Genomic DNA, 18,488 nt, shown 5'->3' with positions numbered 1-18,488 from the left:
TATACGTCATATAATTGTTGATGATCACGACGGTCTCGGTCTGACTATTTAGTAGCCGTATCCGTGTCTGCCGGTTTCAGGAAGATTTTCTAAACCTCTTCCGCTTCTAGTTGATCCAGAATCTGGAGTAGTACGGATTCAGTTGACCCATCGCAAACTGCTCGATGGTTTTGTATGAAAAATTTTGAGTTTTTCTCTGCCGGAGCAATGTCAAAAGAATATGTTATTAATAATACGAAAACTTCTCTTAGATGAACGAAATGTATTCGTGCGACCAACGAAGTCGTTCGTAATATACACAAACATTTATTGAAATAAACGAATGATTTCATTTCATTCACGAAAAATAATGTCCTTATCAACGATAACATTCGTGCCATGTACACTAGATAAGTAAAAGTTATTAAAACTTTTGTTCATCAAGCGTCCATTTCTTCACACCACAATCTTTCTAGTACTCAATGATGATGAGCAGGTTGAAATAGAATCGAATTTGCCAGATCGATCGTTTTAATTTATAAAAAAAATCGGTGCTGTCAAACATTGATCCTAAAACATCGAATGCGACAAACGAAATCGTTTGTAATATACATAAACGTTTATTAAAATACACGAAACATTTCGTTTCGTTCACGAAAAATAATGTCGTTATCAACGATTACATTCGTGCAATGTAAACTAAATAAGTAAAATTTACGAAAACTTTCGTTCATCAAGCGGCCATTTCTTCGTACCACAATAAAATCGATTTGGCTCCATCGATTTTTTTAAATAAAAAACCTATTTTAATCCACCTAGCGGTGCAATTGTGCCTTTCTCAATCATGAATCATGAGAATGTGTGCGTTGTTTATATTCATTAAAAACTTTTAAATGCATATATTACATTTTATTATTATACATCACATGACAATTATATACAGGAAAATAAATCATTATTCGAGTTCTAAAATTTTGAAAAAGAAAAAACAGCCACGGTAATATTGAACTGAAAAAAGGTGCGAAATCAGCAAAGTCCCAAAAAGTCGATTTTTATAAAAAAAATTTTTTTCGAGATAACATAAAATCTCGACGTTTCATGTATTTTAAAGATGTTTTGCATCAAAAATACGAATTCGATTTCTGAAATTTCATGGGGTCCCCCCTTTGAAAAATTTTTTGAGTTCTGGTTTATATGGGAATTTCATATGTGACCGGACGATTTAGTCTATATTTCCGGAACCATATAAGCGATCCGTACGAAATTTTATAGACATCTATGGGGATATTATAGCTATCATTTGGGACTAAGTTTGTGAAAATCGGCCCAATCATTTCAGGGAAACTGATGTGAGTTCGTAAATTTTGAAAGATGGCCGCTTTTCCCGGGCACTTCCGGAACCGTCTATGGTGGTCAATGTAGTCAACGAAAGTTTGTTTGGCTGTCGGTAACCTAGAACTGCAAAGTTAAGTTATTTGAGAGACATTTTAGCGAAATTTTTACCTTTTTTGCTTCCATCGGAGTATCGATTTGAATCCCAATTTGCTATGTGATCGCACGCCACAACCCGTAACTCCGGAACCGGAAGTCGGTTGGGGATAAAATTTAATAGCCATTTACGGGGACGCAACATCTTTCATTTGATACTAAGTTTGGTTAATTCGGTCTAGCCATCTCCGAGAAACCGATGTGACTGTTAGTCTGAATTTGGATACTTCCGCCGGGGCTTCCGGAACCGATGATGGAGGCCAATGTGACCAAAGAGACTTTGAATTGCTGTTAATGACCTAGTACTACAAATCGAAGCAGTTGTGGTCACATTTTGGAAAAATTTTCACCATTATACATTCATTGCAGAATTTCTTAAAATCGACATTTTCTGCGTGATCGTACTCACCACCCTGTAATTCCGGAACCGGAAGTCGGATCCATTAGAAATTCAATAGCAGCCTATGGGAACATTGCACCTTTCATTTGGGACTAAGTTTGTAAAAATCGGTTCATCCATCTCTGAGAAAAGTGAGTGAGATTGTGTTCGCGTACACACACACAGACGCACATACACACACACATACATACACACACACATACATACACACACAGACATTTGTCGAACTCGACGAACTGAATCGAATGGTATATGTCACTCGGCCCTCCGGGCCTCCGTTAAAAAGTCGGTTTTCAGAGCAATTGCAATACCTTTCTATTGAGAAAGGCAAAAAATCTATATTGTCAAACATCGATCCCAAAAGTTCGACTGAAAACAATAAGATGATAATAAATGCGATCACTTTTCTAAGATAAACGAAATTAATTTGTGCGACCAACGAAATCGTTCGTAATATACACACACGTTTATTAAAATAAACAAAACCTTTCGTTTCATTCACGAAAAATAATATCGATATCAACGATAACATTCGTGCAGTATACATTAAACGTGTAAAACGAAATATTTCGTTCACCAAGCGGCCATTCTTGTTCATGAAATGAACGAAACCTACTATTTAGAATGCACCAAAACACTTCGTTGCAGAAAACGACGAATGACTTCGTGTATTGTATGATCGATTTCATTATATTTACGAATTTATATTATCAGTGTAGTTTTCGGGAAACTTCCGGCGATAAAAGTTAAAAAATGGTAAATAAACGAGTAATTCGAAAATGAAATTTGGCGGATGATCAGCGAATGTTGCATGTTTTAGACAAGAGTTTTGAACGTTAGGCAGAAAATTTGTACAAAAAATATTTGTCGGTAATGTCCTGGACATTGCCTTCCCCTCGTTTTTCTCGGCATCGTTTCACATGCCAACAAAGAAAAACTTAATTCTTTTCGGTCTGCTTTGGCAGCAGATTGACATGGACGTTAGGCAACACACCATCCTGGGTAATGGTCACGCCGGAGAGTAATTTTTTAGCTCTTCGTCATTTCCATTGGCCAGCTGCAGCTGACGGAGGATAATCCTGTTTTTTTTTGGTTTCCACAGGCTGCGTTTGCCTCAATATTTCGGCAGTGAGATATTCCATTACGGTCGCTAACTAGACGGATGCTCCCGCACCGACACGCTCGACGTAGTAGCTCTTTCTCAAATCTCAGCAGACGGTGGATTCGGCCGATAGGAAACTGGAGACCGGCACGAAACGATCGGTAGTGTACGTAACGCTTCCGCTTTGAAAGTATTAAAAGTGAAGTCAAAATCTATAGCGGAACTATATTTAAAACTATTCATCCTTTTTATGTTCAGTTGGTGCACCATATTGATGGCTCTGAACGAGAGATGGGCTGAAATTTTTAATTTTTCTGAGCCCTTTTCGAATGATTTTTCAAAACATTTTCTAAGAGCTAGTCACCTAGTCCAAAGTTTTTGAGTGTTACAAATCAAAAACTATAGCCTATTTTCAATCCCTCCCAAAGCCCTTTCAGAAAAACTAAGCAGAATTAGATATCATTGAGTTAAACCAGAGTTAGAAGTTAAAATTTCGACTGATTTCGTTGGACCATTTTCCAATGCCCATTTTACCTTACTTCCCCTCAAAGTAGAATTCTAATATTTGATGCACATGTATGCACAAACAAACACTGAAATTTTCATCGAAACCGGAGAACGACCTCTCGAACAAAGAGGTGCCATCTTTTGAAAAGTTGGCTCTTAATCAATGTCATACATACTCTAAAATTGAAAACAATATTTTCGACAAAAATGATTCGAGGCGTACCGAAAAATATATAAACGTTCCAAAGCTTACAAGCTTACTTTGATAGTGTTTTAAAGGGGATGGGATGTTAGTGTATTTATGGGTAATTGGGACTATTTAATGGTTTTGAAATTCGACACGGATCAAATTCATGGTCCATTTAGGGACTGTACGGTGTTTGAGCATATGAACATTTGATTGAATAATGACTGCTTCGGCAAAAAAGCATTTGGCAAAACGAAATTCATCAAATAACATTTGATTGAATGACATTTATTCACGTAGCTGGAGACAAACAATAGTGGTTGCTATTCATAAACCAGTAAAATCAGCCTCCGACTAGAATTCGTATCGGCCGAATAAAATTGTTTCCTGTAAACCCGGAAAGTGTTGGAAGCTGTTGAATTGAGATGAACGGTTTGCTATCAGATACTCAATTTGTCATTCGCAACGACAAGGAGATGAGTGATTGTCTTGTACTGCTTGCATTAGAAATCCAATAAGTATCGTAAAGAGCAAGTGACATCTGTATTCTTGGATAATAAAGGGGGTTTTGGATTCTGTGTAAATTGAAGTTCTCTCGGATAAACTGCATCAATGCGGGCTTTTACTGAATCTTAAGAACAAGGGTTTGGTGTTTTGGATTCAACTCGTCAGTAAATAGCGCCAACTTGGAGCCAATTAGACGCTAAACACATACTAGCACCAGTTAGACATTACATCCAAACAGTTAAACAACTTGTGTGAACGCCCAAAGCAACAGTTCGGACTATACAAAGTTAGTTAACCATGGATACGCGTTCCACTTCCGCATCTTCATGGATGACGAAGTGGACGTCGGATGAGCAAGATCGACTCGTACTTTGTCTTCCTACTCCATTAGTCATGCTCGACATCTCCCGCAAACCAGACGAAGTGCCAGTTGATCTCTTCTGTGACGCAATGTCATTTATAAGAACGCTCGAAGCTGCGCTGGGTCCCCGGTCATTACAACGTCGAAGAAATCGACACAAAGACCGATCAACTGGCTGCACTGCTGTCAGAATAGTCAACCGTAATGACAACTCTCCGGCAACAACCGCCTTACAGTGAAACTCATGTTGGTCAATTACCTGAAATTCAGAACTTGCGAAAATTTCACCACCCCTTTCTGTCAAAGAGTTTATCGAAAGTGCTTTGCAGTGGCGTAGCCAGAAATTTGGTTTGGAGGGGGTTTTGATGAAAATCGCAAATTTTTTGAAAAAATGCTAAAATTTAATATGAGTTTGATAAATTATTGAAAACTCCAAAACATAAGTAGTCTAACAGATGTCATTCCAGTCTACAAAAAAGAAGGATCAACATGGAACAGTTTTCAAACCTCTATAGATTATTTTCTTGTATAATATGTCAATGAAGTCAAAAATTGCGATCTTTTAAAGTAGGATAAATGATCTAAAAAATTTTCAACGTTCAAGATCACCTAATATAATAATCCTTGACTTTGAAGGTTTGACAACTTCGGGAAGTTATCAACATAAAACAGCGCCTGCTTTGATATAGAAATTTTAGTGATTAACTCTCATAGAGGTAATTATGGTGAATTAATTTTTCAAAAATATTAAGAGACATGGTGCCTTCAGCAAAGTTTTTGATAATGTCATTTCAAACAATTTTGTTGAAAATATGAAGGCTACATGAATTCAACATATAGGGATTTAAATGGACTGGGCCTGCTATATTTCTTCTTAGTGAAGAAAAATTTAGGTGAAAACTATTTTTTTCTGCGCTACGGATAAAATTGTTTGAAATAATCATTGCGAGTTGAGAACACAAAACCTATAACTAAATTATGGATGGATGGAACTGAAACTTGCGTTTCGACTTCATCTCATCAGAATCCGACACTAACTTGGTGGGCGGACTAAGCTTGCGCTGAATTGATGCTAGCTCCTGAAAATGGAATCACTCTTTGTGTTTTTGAGTTCTTTTAATATCTGGGAATTATTTGTTTTATATCCAGTTCCCTTATTTTTTGTAAGCTTCAAAGGCACCTTGAACGCAATGTGAATTTATTATTTAATTACCGCAGAAGAGATTTATCAAATACAGTAATTTCAGAATAGCTTGTTGTAAAGGTTTTCTACTACTATATTTCGATACTCTGAATATGTGGGATATTTATGTCTTTGACAAAGTTGTTTGAAATAGCACTTTCGAAAACTTTGCTGGAGACATTAAGTCTCGACTCAAATTTAGTTGAAGAGTAATTCTTGTCTATAATTACTTCTAGGATGATTAACCGTCAAAATTGTTCTATCAGCAGATGAACAGTTTTACGTTTTGAAATTCTTCAATGTTACTTAACATCGAAATTTGGCAGTTTCGAATGAATGTGATCGTGACCGTTAAAAATTTATCGAGCATTAATTTTACTTTTCTTCATTAGTCAACCTCACAACTTGCAGTACTAGTACGTAGCACATTCATTACATCCTGCTAAGAGGCTATTCATATAGTTGATAATACAACAAAAATCCAATGCTCATAAAACCGATCCTGACCTGCTAGAGACAAAATTACATCAGCTTTCAACTGGTTTCTGAAATGTTATTCTTGTTGTTAACCATATTGAATTGTTGCCTAAATTCTTCACAATCTAAAAAAAATACATTTTCAGCTAATGTTGAAATGCATGTAAGTTTTCGGTAAACAAGTTTATGTTTTATATGCAATCAACCTATTCAAATTTAGATTCCCATTCGAAAAATTGTCTCTAATCCATATTTTGAAGCATCTTTCCAAAAATGAGCTCATAATAATTCAGACAGTTATTTTATTTTACATTGAAGTAATTTGACAACTATGGGACTTTGGTTAAGAGATAAGTTACAAGATCCCCTTCCCATAATTTTCCAAAAGTTCTCATGACGATTTAAACACAGTTCTCAATGTAGTGATCAGATAATATTTTTCCAAAAATATTTTGTGGAATATTAAACTAAATTCGTCAGCATCAATTTTTTTTCAATCCAATTAATTTTGGTTTGGGGGGGGTTTTAACCCCCAAAACCCCCCCCTGGCTACGCCACTGGTGCTTTGTCATTCCTCAAAGACTTCATACTCTACGACCAAATATAATTTGATCAGATTTACACGGGTCCTCTACCTTACCATTCGGGGTAGAAGGGGCTTCCCCCCAGCAACTCACTACAATCAGCAAAGCTTCTTCCGTCACCCTGGCTTTATAATCAACTACTGGAAGAGCAGGACACTACTAGAAACACATCGGATACGTAACCTTAAACCTGTCAGTTGTAATAAAGTGGGGGCGAAGTTTTAGTAACGCCGTCACTGCATCTCATAGCTGTGAGAGAGGAACAAGTGAGAATCATTTTATTCGAAACAACGAAATAAAGAGTCTCTACGGTTAATTCCGGCAGTTCCGTTTCGGGGAAACTGCTTAACCTATACGTTGGGAACCGAGTTTCCCACAAAACCACCAGCTTAAGATTTAGTAGAGGATTGCCAATTAACACTAGCTACCAGCAACACATTTCTGGATAAAAATGTGAAAAGGACATAAGGCAAATGAGAGCCTCTCTGTGTTTACTTTCTCTTCCGTCAACAACTAGGCCGCTTTTACGTTTGCTCTTTAACTCTTAGCATAATATACCAGAATCTTTCAATATTTATTGAAATAATGTTGGAAAGTGTTATGATGACACCGTAATAATCGAAAGAGAAAGTAAACACAGAGAGGCTCTCATTTGCGTTATGCCCTTATCACATGTTTATCCTGATTTTGTGGCGAACTCAATGAGAACCCCGTCCATCAGCGGTGGATGTGGTGGGTTCGTGTCTTCAACAAAGTTGTTTCTAATATGTAGCATTCTCAACAACTCCACTGAAGACTTCTAATCTCTATTTTTTTGAGAGTTAGTTCTACATGATTACTTTTAGGAAGATTAATCAACTTTTTTTATGGTATGCAATAAAAATTCTTCGAAGACTCTAAAACCTCAAAGTTGACAGTTCAGAAATTATGTAAACTTGACCATATAAAAACTGTTTTGAACCTTTATTTCTATATTCTTGACTTTAAATGTGTATAATTTGTAAACGCGACCTTGTATACAAAGTCTGATTACGCCTTTCTCTTCAGCACTCAAATGTGTACCATAAATAGTACGCTGCCACATTTTTTATTTTGTCTGATTTCCAATGTTTATATAATTTATAACTTTATATATAAAAGTCAATATTTGTATGTATGTGATTTATGGACTCCCAAACGGCTTAACCGAATGCCGTAAAAAATATGCATAGTAGGCATTCGTTATGAAGCGTGTTTGTGTGCTATTGGTTGGGGATTATCTGCCCGCCAGATGGTGCTTCGAAACAAATTGTGTTTTCTTCCTATTTCGCTGAAAGTCGCAGCAACGCGTGATGGGTATTAGCTTGTAACTTCTAAAAGCCGATCCTGGCGTATTAGAGGCCAACGGAAAATGGCATTTTTCATCATTCTACAACTTTAACTAACCACGTAGCTTAGAAACCAGTCAAAGAGTTTTCAAATATTACTTAAACCTGTTACGGAAGTATAAATTTCTACTAAATGACTTTCGTTCGAATTTCTCGAACACTAGGTAGAAAATTGATTCAACAGTACCATTACCAAATGCACCTGTTGCCTCTATGCGGACACACATCGGCTTTTCGTTGGTAACAAGAACAGAAGCTTCTATTCATACCACACTTTGTATGAAAGACTTGTTTACGAATACATACATATTGTGAAAAAGTGCACTGTATCAAGCAACATCGGGTATTAAACTACCTCTTCTTTCCTATAGAACACGGACGTGGTCGGACGGGAAAGAAGGTGCAGCAGTAAGCTGCTACAAGTGCACCCATTAAACGATTGCTGGGAAATAGATAGCACTTTTCGCCGTCCGTCGTCGACCATGAGGTGGAAAGTTTGCTCTAATCGATGTTCCTTTTCTGCTTTTTCTCTTCCTCTCTCTCTCTACCACACATACACATACCCTACCGAAAAACAGGTCTTTCGAGTCGACCACGCGGTCCGCCCCACCGGAAGACCAGCCTGCCGAAGCATTCGGACGTGAAAAAGCGCTTCCTGGAGATCGCCGATACGACACTGTCGGACGAGGTGAAATCCGCCCTCCGGCTGCCGGCATTCGATTCGTACGAGTGGGAGTACTGGGACGTGATCCACCTGATGCAGACCATGTTCGTGGAGCTGAACCTGCTGGAAAAGTTCCAGATCCCGCGGGAGACGCTGCGCGAGTGGTTGTACGAGGTGTACAAGCACTACAATGACGTCCCGTTCCACAACTATCGGCACTGTTTCTGCGTGGCGCAAATGGTGAGTAGCGTATGGGTGTGCACTGAACAAAAAAAGCTAGATATATTCACATCATTTGTAAATCAGTTAACGGTTGCTATTTCAATATCCAATTGAGAGTGAAAACGATAACTTCATAAGAAATACCATTGACTAAAAATACATGAATATCACTTTGTTTAATAATATCGTATTCATGCGAAAGAAGTCAAAATATAATTTCAAACACCACATGAAATGCGTTATATTGGTTTTCCAAGTGAAATTCATATATCATTTTATTCGCTTTTTACCATGAAAATGCCACATGAATGAGAATTTCATATGGTTTTATCGTGTGGAATATTAGCAGTGAATGGAATCGCGGCGGGTGGGCTTCTGAGGAGTCGACAAAAGAATAATGAGGTTATGTGGTTGCGTTTGGTAGCTTGCTTTTTTCCCAATGCGCCTTTTTTCCGTTTATTGAATCGTTACCGACGATATGGTTTACGAAAGATGCAAACTTGGTGTTTATTCGAATAAAAGAAACGAAAAATTGATCAATAATACTACTTAGTCGACTAGATAGATTCGGTAAAAGTACGAACCAATTTTTATTTTTATTATTTTATGACAAAATTACTTAAATTGTCTGATATAGCTCCCGCAAGAGCTGTTAAAATTAAGATTCAGTGTTTTTTACTCTTCAGTAAGCAAGTTGGTTTAATAGAAAACGACCGTGGCTTTATTATCTATATAAATCTTGCATGCAATGTTTTGAAAGTCCCTAAAATATAACTGAAAAGATTAAAAGCCTAGCTCTGGCAGCAATTACAAAGCTTTCAATGAAAAATCCGATTTTTTCATAGAAAATTATTCTTCCTCCGGATAATACCCAGGCGCTGCCCAAAGCCACGTTCTTCTACTCCATTTTAGAATAGAAAATTATTCAAGCGAGAACCAACGTCATCAGCGACCATATCCATATGCATTAGCGATGACATTCGGTGCTCGCTAGTGGAAGTACTCTACCCGTAAAAGGATAAAATATCCTCCACTACCGTAGGGAAAATGACACGACCTAACAGGGCAGCGATACACAGTGGGACGACTGCTAGTTAGAGCTGGTTGAAGGTTGGATGCAATTTTTCGAAAATAGTAGGGGAAGTTTCGTAAACATCAATAATTGTACGCAAATCGTCACGAGAATTTAAAGTTGGAGACATTAAGCTTCCAAAACGACCAGGTACGGTATCCAGAAAAAAATTTCGGGAGGGGTCCGAAATTTTTATTTTAAAATTACGAATTGTGAAATTCGTAATACGTAATAACCTTATTTACTGAATATCAGTTTTGTTGGACAAATTTGGGTTGGGATGATTTTGAGAAAAAACTTATATAAAATTGAAACTATTTTGAAATTTCCCATCAAGTGAAAATATTTCGAAGGGGGTCCGGACCCCAAAGACCCTCCCCGTGAATCCGCCACTGAAAGCGACGAACCTATTCCCGAAAGCTGAAATCTCATCCGATCCCGAACAGGTAAATGACAACCAAATTCGAAAGGTGTGAGGGCTTGTTTTTTAACAATATTGGTAATACTGACCACAATTTCGCGACATCACACCCACCATGCGACGGTAGCTCTAATGTACTTCGCGCGGAAGTGCTTTGAATTTCTAATGTCAACTGCGAGACTGAATAGAAAAGATCTCGATCGCACCGGCACGAAGCTGTATAATCCTTTTCGGGTTGTGGTGAGAATTCATTGTGGATAAAAGCCGACTCCAATTGCGCTGCATAAAAATGTACAGCGTGCTAATGGATGGTTGAATGGAAGTGTCAGTAGGTGGCTACTGGTCCGCATTAGTTTCCTTCCACTGCTGGGTTAAAACGCATCTGAGAGCAAGTGTTAACGTGTGACTAGCCTACTGACTAAATATGGATTATTGTTCGCTGCGTGTGATTTTAGTTGCGAAAAAATTCACGTCTATTGAATATAAAAAAGAACGATTTACAACACCACAACAGTGAGATGGAATGTTTCGTAGTGGTGGCCTTCGGTCTTAGGCCAACCGGTAATTTTTTAATTTTCTCATGGTTCAGAACACCCGCGTTGTTCGGTCAATTATAGAGTCATCAACGTTAACCGTTATGTGTCCGACGCGGTTACCTTTTTAGGTTTCAATTAATGAAATTCTAGTGTTTTATCCATAGCTGGAAATTGAAACTTTGTGACATCTTAGAACTTCACTAAGTTAAGCTTTTCGGTTAAAAATATTGTTGATATAGTAAGAGGGGGAGTTAGGAGGGGTTCCTGAATTTTTTACTACGTAAATACGTCGGCCTGACGTGGGTACCCGGGTTCCCACAAAACTGAAATGCCAATAAATAAGGTAATTTTTAACCGATTTTGATACTCTGTTTTGGATTCAAGAACTCATCCACTTTTAGACTTGGTGAAAATGAATATGGTTACTTGATTCGGTGGGAATCCGGATTTCCGGAAGCTTGTTCCGGTGTTGGGACACTGTTTGTGAATTTCAATGAAATACTAGCAATATGGGTATCAAAATTCTTGGAATTGCATCAGTAGGCTGTATCTCACGGTTTTGGAACAATTTGGTGATTTGACCCCGGAACGGACATTCCGGAGCAGGTTCCCGTGGGGCCGTGAGTGGCCATTCCATTCCAATTTCACTTTTCAAATTGCCATAGGGTCCCGTAACAATAAATAACAGACTTCCGAGACAGTTTGAAGAGTTTTGATACAACAAATTGTAACAAATTTTTCTATCCCCCCCCTTCCCTATTACGTAACAAATTCTTCGAAAAATTTTTTTTGTTCAGTGAAAACATGTTACGTAACGATCTAGCCTATCCCCCTCCCCCATATGTCACAACAAGTCACAACTTCTCGTACCCCCCCCCCCCCCCAACGCGTTACGTAATTTATGAATGGTCCCGTAGCGTAGTTGATAAATTGATTGCCTTGTACGCAGCGCACCTGGGTTCAAATCCCGACCCCGCTCATAGTGTAAGAAATTTTTAAGAAAGAGATTTTTCTAACACGAAGAGGCGAATGACCTTAAGGCTAAAACCTCTGTAATCAAAATAAAAAAAAGAATTGGCCCAAACTTTCAAAACGCTTGAGACCCGAAGGGCCTGGTCTTTTTACCTTTTATAGGCTCAGCTGGACGAATTGTGAGTATGTCTATTAGGGTGGCAGTTATTTTTGCGATATTGGAATTTTGTCTATCGCCAGTCAAAAAATCAAGAATTCAAAAAGTGGGCAAAATTTGAGCGAAATTGGACCATTTTAACACGTGCCTCAAAGCGATTGAAGGTTTATATGGGGATTACATGCACTGAGAGAATATATTCGTGAATCGGCTACGAACAGGTTTCGTTCAGAAAACGTGAAATATACAAAGTTTTCGCATTTATGATGAATTGTTCGTAGTTCTTGGAAACGTTTTTATTTTTATTACGAAACGGCTTTCGTAGACTTATTTCGAATCTGTTTTGTTAATCAAATGAATTGTTTGATCAAATGTACGAAAATCTTCCTAATATTTACACGCACTTATCGCAATATATACACGATTTTTTCCGAAGAATCCCTAAAAAAATATGCGCAAAAAATTCATATCGCAGCACGCATTTATTCGTAAATCTGCCATGAATACACACCAGAAAATAATGAAATTTAAACGACATGTGAATCAATACGAATGTAAACATACAAAGAATGAATAAAAAATTTGATTGAAAATTAAGTTGAATTCGATGCACTAAATGGGTGTATCAAAAAGTATATGATTTTACACGTTTCACAGCTACCAAATTCCTGGCCAAAACTATTTTGCACGTTTTTAAGCCTTATTATAAGTCAAAGAGTAGTAAGAAGTGTTTTCTTGCAGTTTTTGACAATATATGAATAAATAATTATCGTATTAATCCTCCTAGCAGTGTAATGCACAGCCAAAGTAAAAAATAAAAAAAAAACACTTTTCTCATTTGATTTCTTCAAATCTAACGATGTTACTGGGGATGCCGGGTGTCAGTTGGAAAGCTTCACACTTAAAGGTTTTGATTTTATGAATGTAACACCTCAAATTAAAGCTTTTTTTGTTTTAAAAATTGCTTAACTTTCAATCGAATTATGCTAGTTTTTCTTTAGTGCAATTAAGATCTTCCGCTAGCTCATTTTCTAAATTCTTTATCTTAAATAAACTTAGAAGGAAATTGTTCCAGAATTTGAAAACTATATCTTCTTGTGAGCCTTTTGATGCTTCTATCGGTATATAAAAATAACCTCTTGTCGATGGTTCAAAAATAGAATGCTTATACTTACATTTTTTTAAATATATCAGTAATGAACTTTTTTTTATCGATTGTAAACAAAATTTTCTAATACCGTTAGTCGGATGTGTGTGAGTAATCTACATAAAAATGTGAATATTTTTTCTAATTAATAGACTACGCACAAAGCATTATATAGGGGGTCCCGGGGCTATTAAGACAGTGGGGGTAATTCGAACCCCCTCGATTTCTCATAAAATAGCGAAAGTTTCTAACTGTTGTACATAATCGTGGAACCGCGATTCTGGAACATTAATTTTAAGAGCTGAATTTGATTCGTTGTTCTTTGTAGAAAGGACATACAACGTGTTTCGTTTTTTTCACCATTTTCAAAACAAAAATCATTATAATGAAAAAACCGTGATAAAATCAACAAATAAAGGTGAAAAAATAAATGGTAACTGTTTTGGAAAGCTTGAGGCTCCTATTTTATGGAATGATTTTTGTTTGGTGCTCACCTTTGTACGAAATGAGCGTACGGGGCTATTCGGACCCCCTATTCCGTCAACCACCGTTCAGCGGGTTGCGGCTGCGCATACCATTGCACACGCCACAGCAATGAAAATATATGGACCGCCGAATCGACAGCTGTGACCTACCAGGTTAAGTTTTTGTAAAGCAATTTATTTTGGTTTTGCTTCTTAAGGAGTGCCTCTTATAAATATTTCATAGTTAAACAAAATTCCATTGTAAAAAAAAATATAAAAAAATGATTGTTTGAATTGCCCCGTTTGGAGATCCGAATTACCCCTACATTGTAAAAGGATGGAAAAGCGTAGAGGTTTGCAAATCGTCGCCTAGCGCTGCCATTGAGTGGTGCAAATGAACCTTTTATTGTTCTAAAATGTAGCTGAGGTTTCAAACTAACAATTAGGACCCTAGACCGGTAATTTTTTGTCACATCTATCCACCTAAAAGGGCGATTTGCTTATGTAGGTCCGAATAGCCCCCGGTTCCACTACAGTATTAAAATTCACAACAGATACAACCCGAACGAACGACTCACCTACGTTTAGAAGGCAACTTGTGCATGTGTGTGTGACTACTAATACAGTAAGATTAGTGTTAGTTATATTTCACATTCTTCAAAGCAGATCATGCATACAGTTATAAGTATAATTGTCATAATGTCATAATTATCTCGAATAAATAAAGTGGACACATACAAATTGAAATGAAAATACTTACGAAGACGATAAATTAATCAATGTATACCTTCAATCAATATAATCAAATTTCTCTTGTTCATTGGTTCGTATAGCCTCAACATAAGCTTTGTTGCTTATTTAGCCTATATTTCAGCAAAATCATACCATTTTCAAACTGCTATAAAAGCGGTAATGGGATTAATTGGGAATATTTTTTTCGTGGAACGGAAAGAAGAGAACCCAAAAAACCGTGTCCTTTAAACGGAACTGCCCGACAAGGTACTTTTTCCACCACCGATTTTTTTAAAAATATTGAAAAAATTGGCGCATTTTGGCCCCAACTCAAAAAAGGAAAAAAACATAACAAATAAAGATCTTGTCGCAGGTTCGGGAATTTTCTTTCTAGAGTGCTGTCGCTTGCGCGAGGTTTTCGAGTCTTACTATATGTTTATTTCGACAAATTTCGGTTTTGTTAAACTTAACTATTACATGTGTGTGAGTGTGATTGTTCTCGAGAAATTTGAAACAGTTTGGAACGCTTGGAAAAACTGATTGTTTGGAGAAGGCTTGTTATTTAGAAAAAATCTTACCACACAGTGGACGCACCGGGTAGGGCTGTAAAGTTAATTTACATTGGCCAGCTCGGTCGCTGTTGCGCTGTAAGCATTTTCTGTGGTAATTAAATTGGAAGTTTATGTATGATATTTATGAATTCTGGCTCGCTGTGAACGCGTTGCCTATTTGCTGGTTGGAATAGTCTTTTGATTGTTCTATCGAAATTTCTAAGTGTTACAAAGTATGACTAGAATCATACGATGTAAGCTAGATGGAGTCATTTGGATTTTGTTTATATTGAAAGTATTTAACTGCTTTATCGGGACTTGATTTTATATTGACTGTGACTCATGCTTTCTGTGTAGTAATCAGATGGATCACGTCTAAGGTCTTAAATGATGATGAGTATAAATGATTATTGATCGGGTTGCGTGGGGGCTTTTGCTTAACCGCCACAATCTCCTTTGGTCCAAGTTCTTGGTGTTTGTTGGGAAAATCACGATTTTGTACCAGATATTGTCTCTATATACTTAGTTTTTGGGCAATATGAGAAATTGTGGAATAATGTTATTCAAAGTTAAAAAATCCGTTAAAAATTCATCATTTTCAAATACTTACATACAAAAATTATCAATCCAAAAAGCTATTTTCTTGAAGTCATTTATTAGAGTATGGTTTGAAAAACAATTTTGTTGGCAAAAATTATCAAAAACACGAAAATTCATTTTTTGCTATTTTGGCCAGGTTTTGGCAGTAGTTACGCCACTGTGCGTTTGTTCGTGTGATATTACATGTCATTTATATTACAGCAATATTGGAATAAAAATACAGCAGTGCATTGGTATCCCGATTAATGAAACTGTAATTTTCAATCAACGTGTAAAATTACAATAAAATTCGTTCAAGAAAGCACTAGAGGTTGTATGTATTTGTGGTGGCCCTTAATTTTACATTTAGATTCATGCTGCAAATTTGTGCATGAAAATGAATTTAAAATTACAAAAAAAAAAAAAATTTCTGTGTAGATTACTTATAGAATTTATGTTTCGACTTTGTCTCATCAGAATATGACACTAACTTAGTGACAAGACTACTAATAGGTTCATCCGGGGATTTTCGTGCATTGCTAATGCATCGTCGAAAACGAAACTATTTGTCATGCATGAAACGAAATGTTTCGTAATTTGACTAAATTTTGGAATATAGCACGAATATTTCGTTAGCTGGCATTTTTGTTTCAGATATCTAATGTGATATCTGGTACCTTTAGAATCAAAGCAAACTCCAAGAAATTTAAATGTGAAGACCTGATTGATAGCTGGAGCTGGGGTTGCGCCGGCTCACGCTTCCTAGAAAAGGCGACTAGCTCAGTTTTCTCCGTGGAGAACTCGATACCCAGCTGAAGGGACCAAATTGTCCAAAGTATCTTGCAGTGGTCCTTGCAAATCGTCAGCATTGGACCCTGTAGCAGAGACCACCCCGTTGTCGGCAAGTTGCCTGAGCGTGCATGAATTGGCAAGACAGTCGTCAATGTCATTCACGTAAACATTGTAGAGTAGGGGACTTAAACATGAGACCTGTGGAAGACCCATGAAATCGCGATGTTGTTAAATCTCCAAGCGAAAAGTGCAAGTGCTTTTCCAGCAACAGGTTTAGCAAAAAGTTATTTAAAATCGGTGGAAGACCATGCTGGTGCAGCTTCTCTGACAGAATGTGTATCTGAGAGTAAGCCATTTGCTTCAACCCAATTGTCCAGGTGAAACAAGGTCATTTTCTTGAACAACTTTCGGATTCAGGACAGGTTTCCTGGTTTTTGGATGGCGATGACCTTGACTTTTCTCCAATCGTGTGGGACAATGTTAGCCTTACTCAGGGATGCCGAAGGTACTGGTAAACTACATTTTTTCGGTATATTTACATTTGCACAAGCCGTACAGCCCGCTACAGCGACACATCACTACAGCTCTTGCCAGAACGGTAGTCAAACCGAGTACATTTTCCCGTAGAGAAGTAGAATACATTTTGTTTTGCTGCTGTACTCTGACTGCTCGGTGGGAGTGTGACGTAGTACTGTTTGTTCTCTCGCTTTGTACAATTTTCTCTGCGTAGTCAAAGGGAGAGGCCCGCACACGAAGGCGATGATGCCGGTCGTGGCGTAAACGAACCGCATTTATTACCGTCGTTCGTTATTGAAAATATTGAATAGATTAAAAATATTAAAAAGTGTAAAATAAGGAAAGAGAAGCTGTACCGCTCGCGTCTGGTGGCTGTACTGGGTGCAGTATTTCTTTGTCATGTTACTGCTTTGCTTACAGACTGCCGTACAGCGCTGGGCGTCCTGCAGTAGCGAACGGCAGCAGTGTCAAAAGAGAAATGAGAATGTAGGCAGAAAAATTACAGCCGCAGAAAAGGTAGGCATTTTGCATCCTTGGCCTAACTTATAAAATAAGTTCAACAAGCGTCTCTTGGTAAAGTCTGGCAGATCTTTCAACAAATTGAATGTGATTCTGTCTGACCCTGGAGCTTTATTGTTACACGACAAGAGATCAACTGTGAACTCTACCATCGAAAAAGATGTTTCGTTCGCGCTATTGTGAGGGGACGCGGCGCGGTAGATCTTCTGTGCCGGAGCGGAATCCGGACAAACCTTCTTGGCGAAATCGAATAGCCAACGGTTTGAATATTCTGCACTCTCGTTAGTACTATTTCGGTTTCGCAAACACCGGGCCGTGCCCCAAAGAGTGCTCATCGATGTTTCTCTCGTTAGTCCGTCAACGAATCGGCGCCAATAACTACGTTTCTTGGCTTTCATTAAACTCTTCTTTCGCGTTTCTAACGTCGCGTATTGCCGATAGCTAGCAAGTAACCCGTCGTCCCGAAAGGTCTTATATGCGGCGGCCTTCTCCGCGTACACGTCTGAGCACTCTTTGTCCCACTTCGGATTAGGAGAATGCTTTTGTATGTTCAATATCGTTTGCCTGCTTTGAATTAGTCAACACGACCCTGACCCTTTCTGAGCGGACCTTTTTTATTTCGGTCACAGCCGAGAACTTTTCGGTCAGGTCTTTCATAATCTGTAATAGATTCAGTGATTTTGTTTTGGGCCGAAAGAAGACCACAAAAAGACCGGTCGAAAGTTCTGGATATTGTTTGGGTCGGGGGAGTCGATTCGACCTCCATTTGGCCGTCCGGGGAGTAAGCCACCGACACCGTCAACGCACGGGGTCAGCACCCGCGCAGACGGGAAAACGCCCTAAATGTGTCAATAAAGATAGATTTCACTTATCTGTATATTTATTTTCCACGACGCACTAGTCCAGCTTATATAGCTTGCTATTGTTCAATCCTCACTGTGCGAACAAAAGGCTGACGAATGCGGCCTAACGATTAACACACGCACAAAAGAAGAAAAAAAG

At 37.9% G+C, this 18,488-nt stretch overlaps 1 protein-coding gene across 6 annotated transcripts in view; it reads left to right on the top strand.

Annotated features, from left to right (window-relative positions):
- The window catches only part of LOC131685527 (high affinity cGMP-specific 3',5'-cyclic phosphodiesterase 9A), a 580,386-nt gene that overhangs the window by 484,563 nt on the left and 77,335 nt on the right, over positions 1 to 18,488 (top strand). For all 6 annotated transcript variants that reach the window (XM_058969320.1, XM_058969322.1, XM_058969321.1 and 3 more), the window contains one exon: positions 8,721 to 9,046. In XM_058969320.1, the coding sequence (XP_058825303.1) occupies positions 8,721 to 9,046 (326 nt within the window). The remainder of the gene's footprint in view (positions 1 to 8,720; positions 9,047 to 18,488) is intronic.

This window comes from Topomyia yanbarensis, chromosome 2 (genome assembly GCF_030247195.1).
Source record: "Topomyia yanbarensis strain Yona2022 chromosome 2, ASM3024719v1, whole genome shotgun sequence".
Taxonomy (NCBI): Eukaryota; Metazoa; Arthropoda; class Insecta; order Diptera; family Culicidae; genus Topomyia; species Topomyia yanbarensis.
Note: the sequence above shows the minus strand (reverse complement) of the source record. Positions and strands in the feature narration are given on the sequence as shown.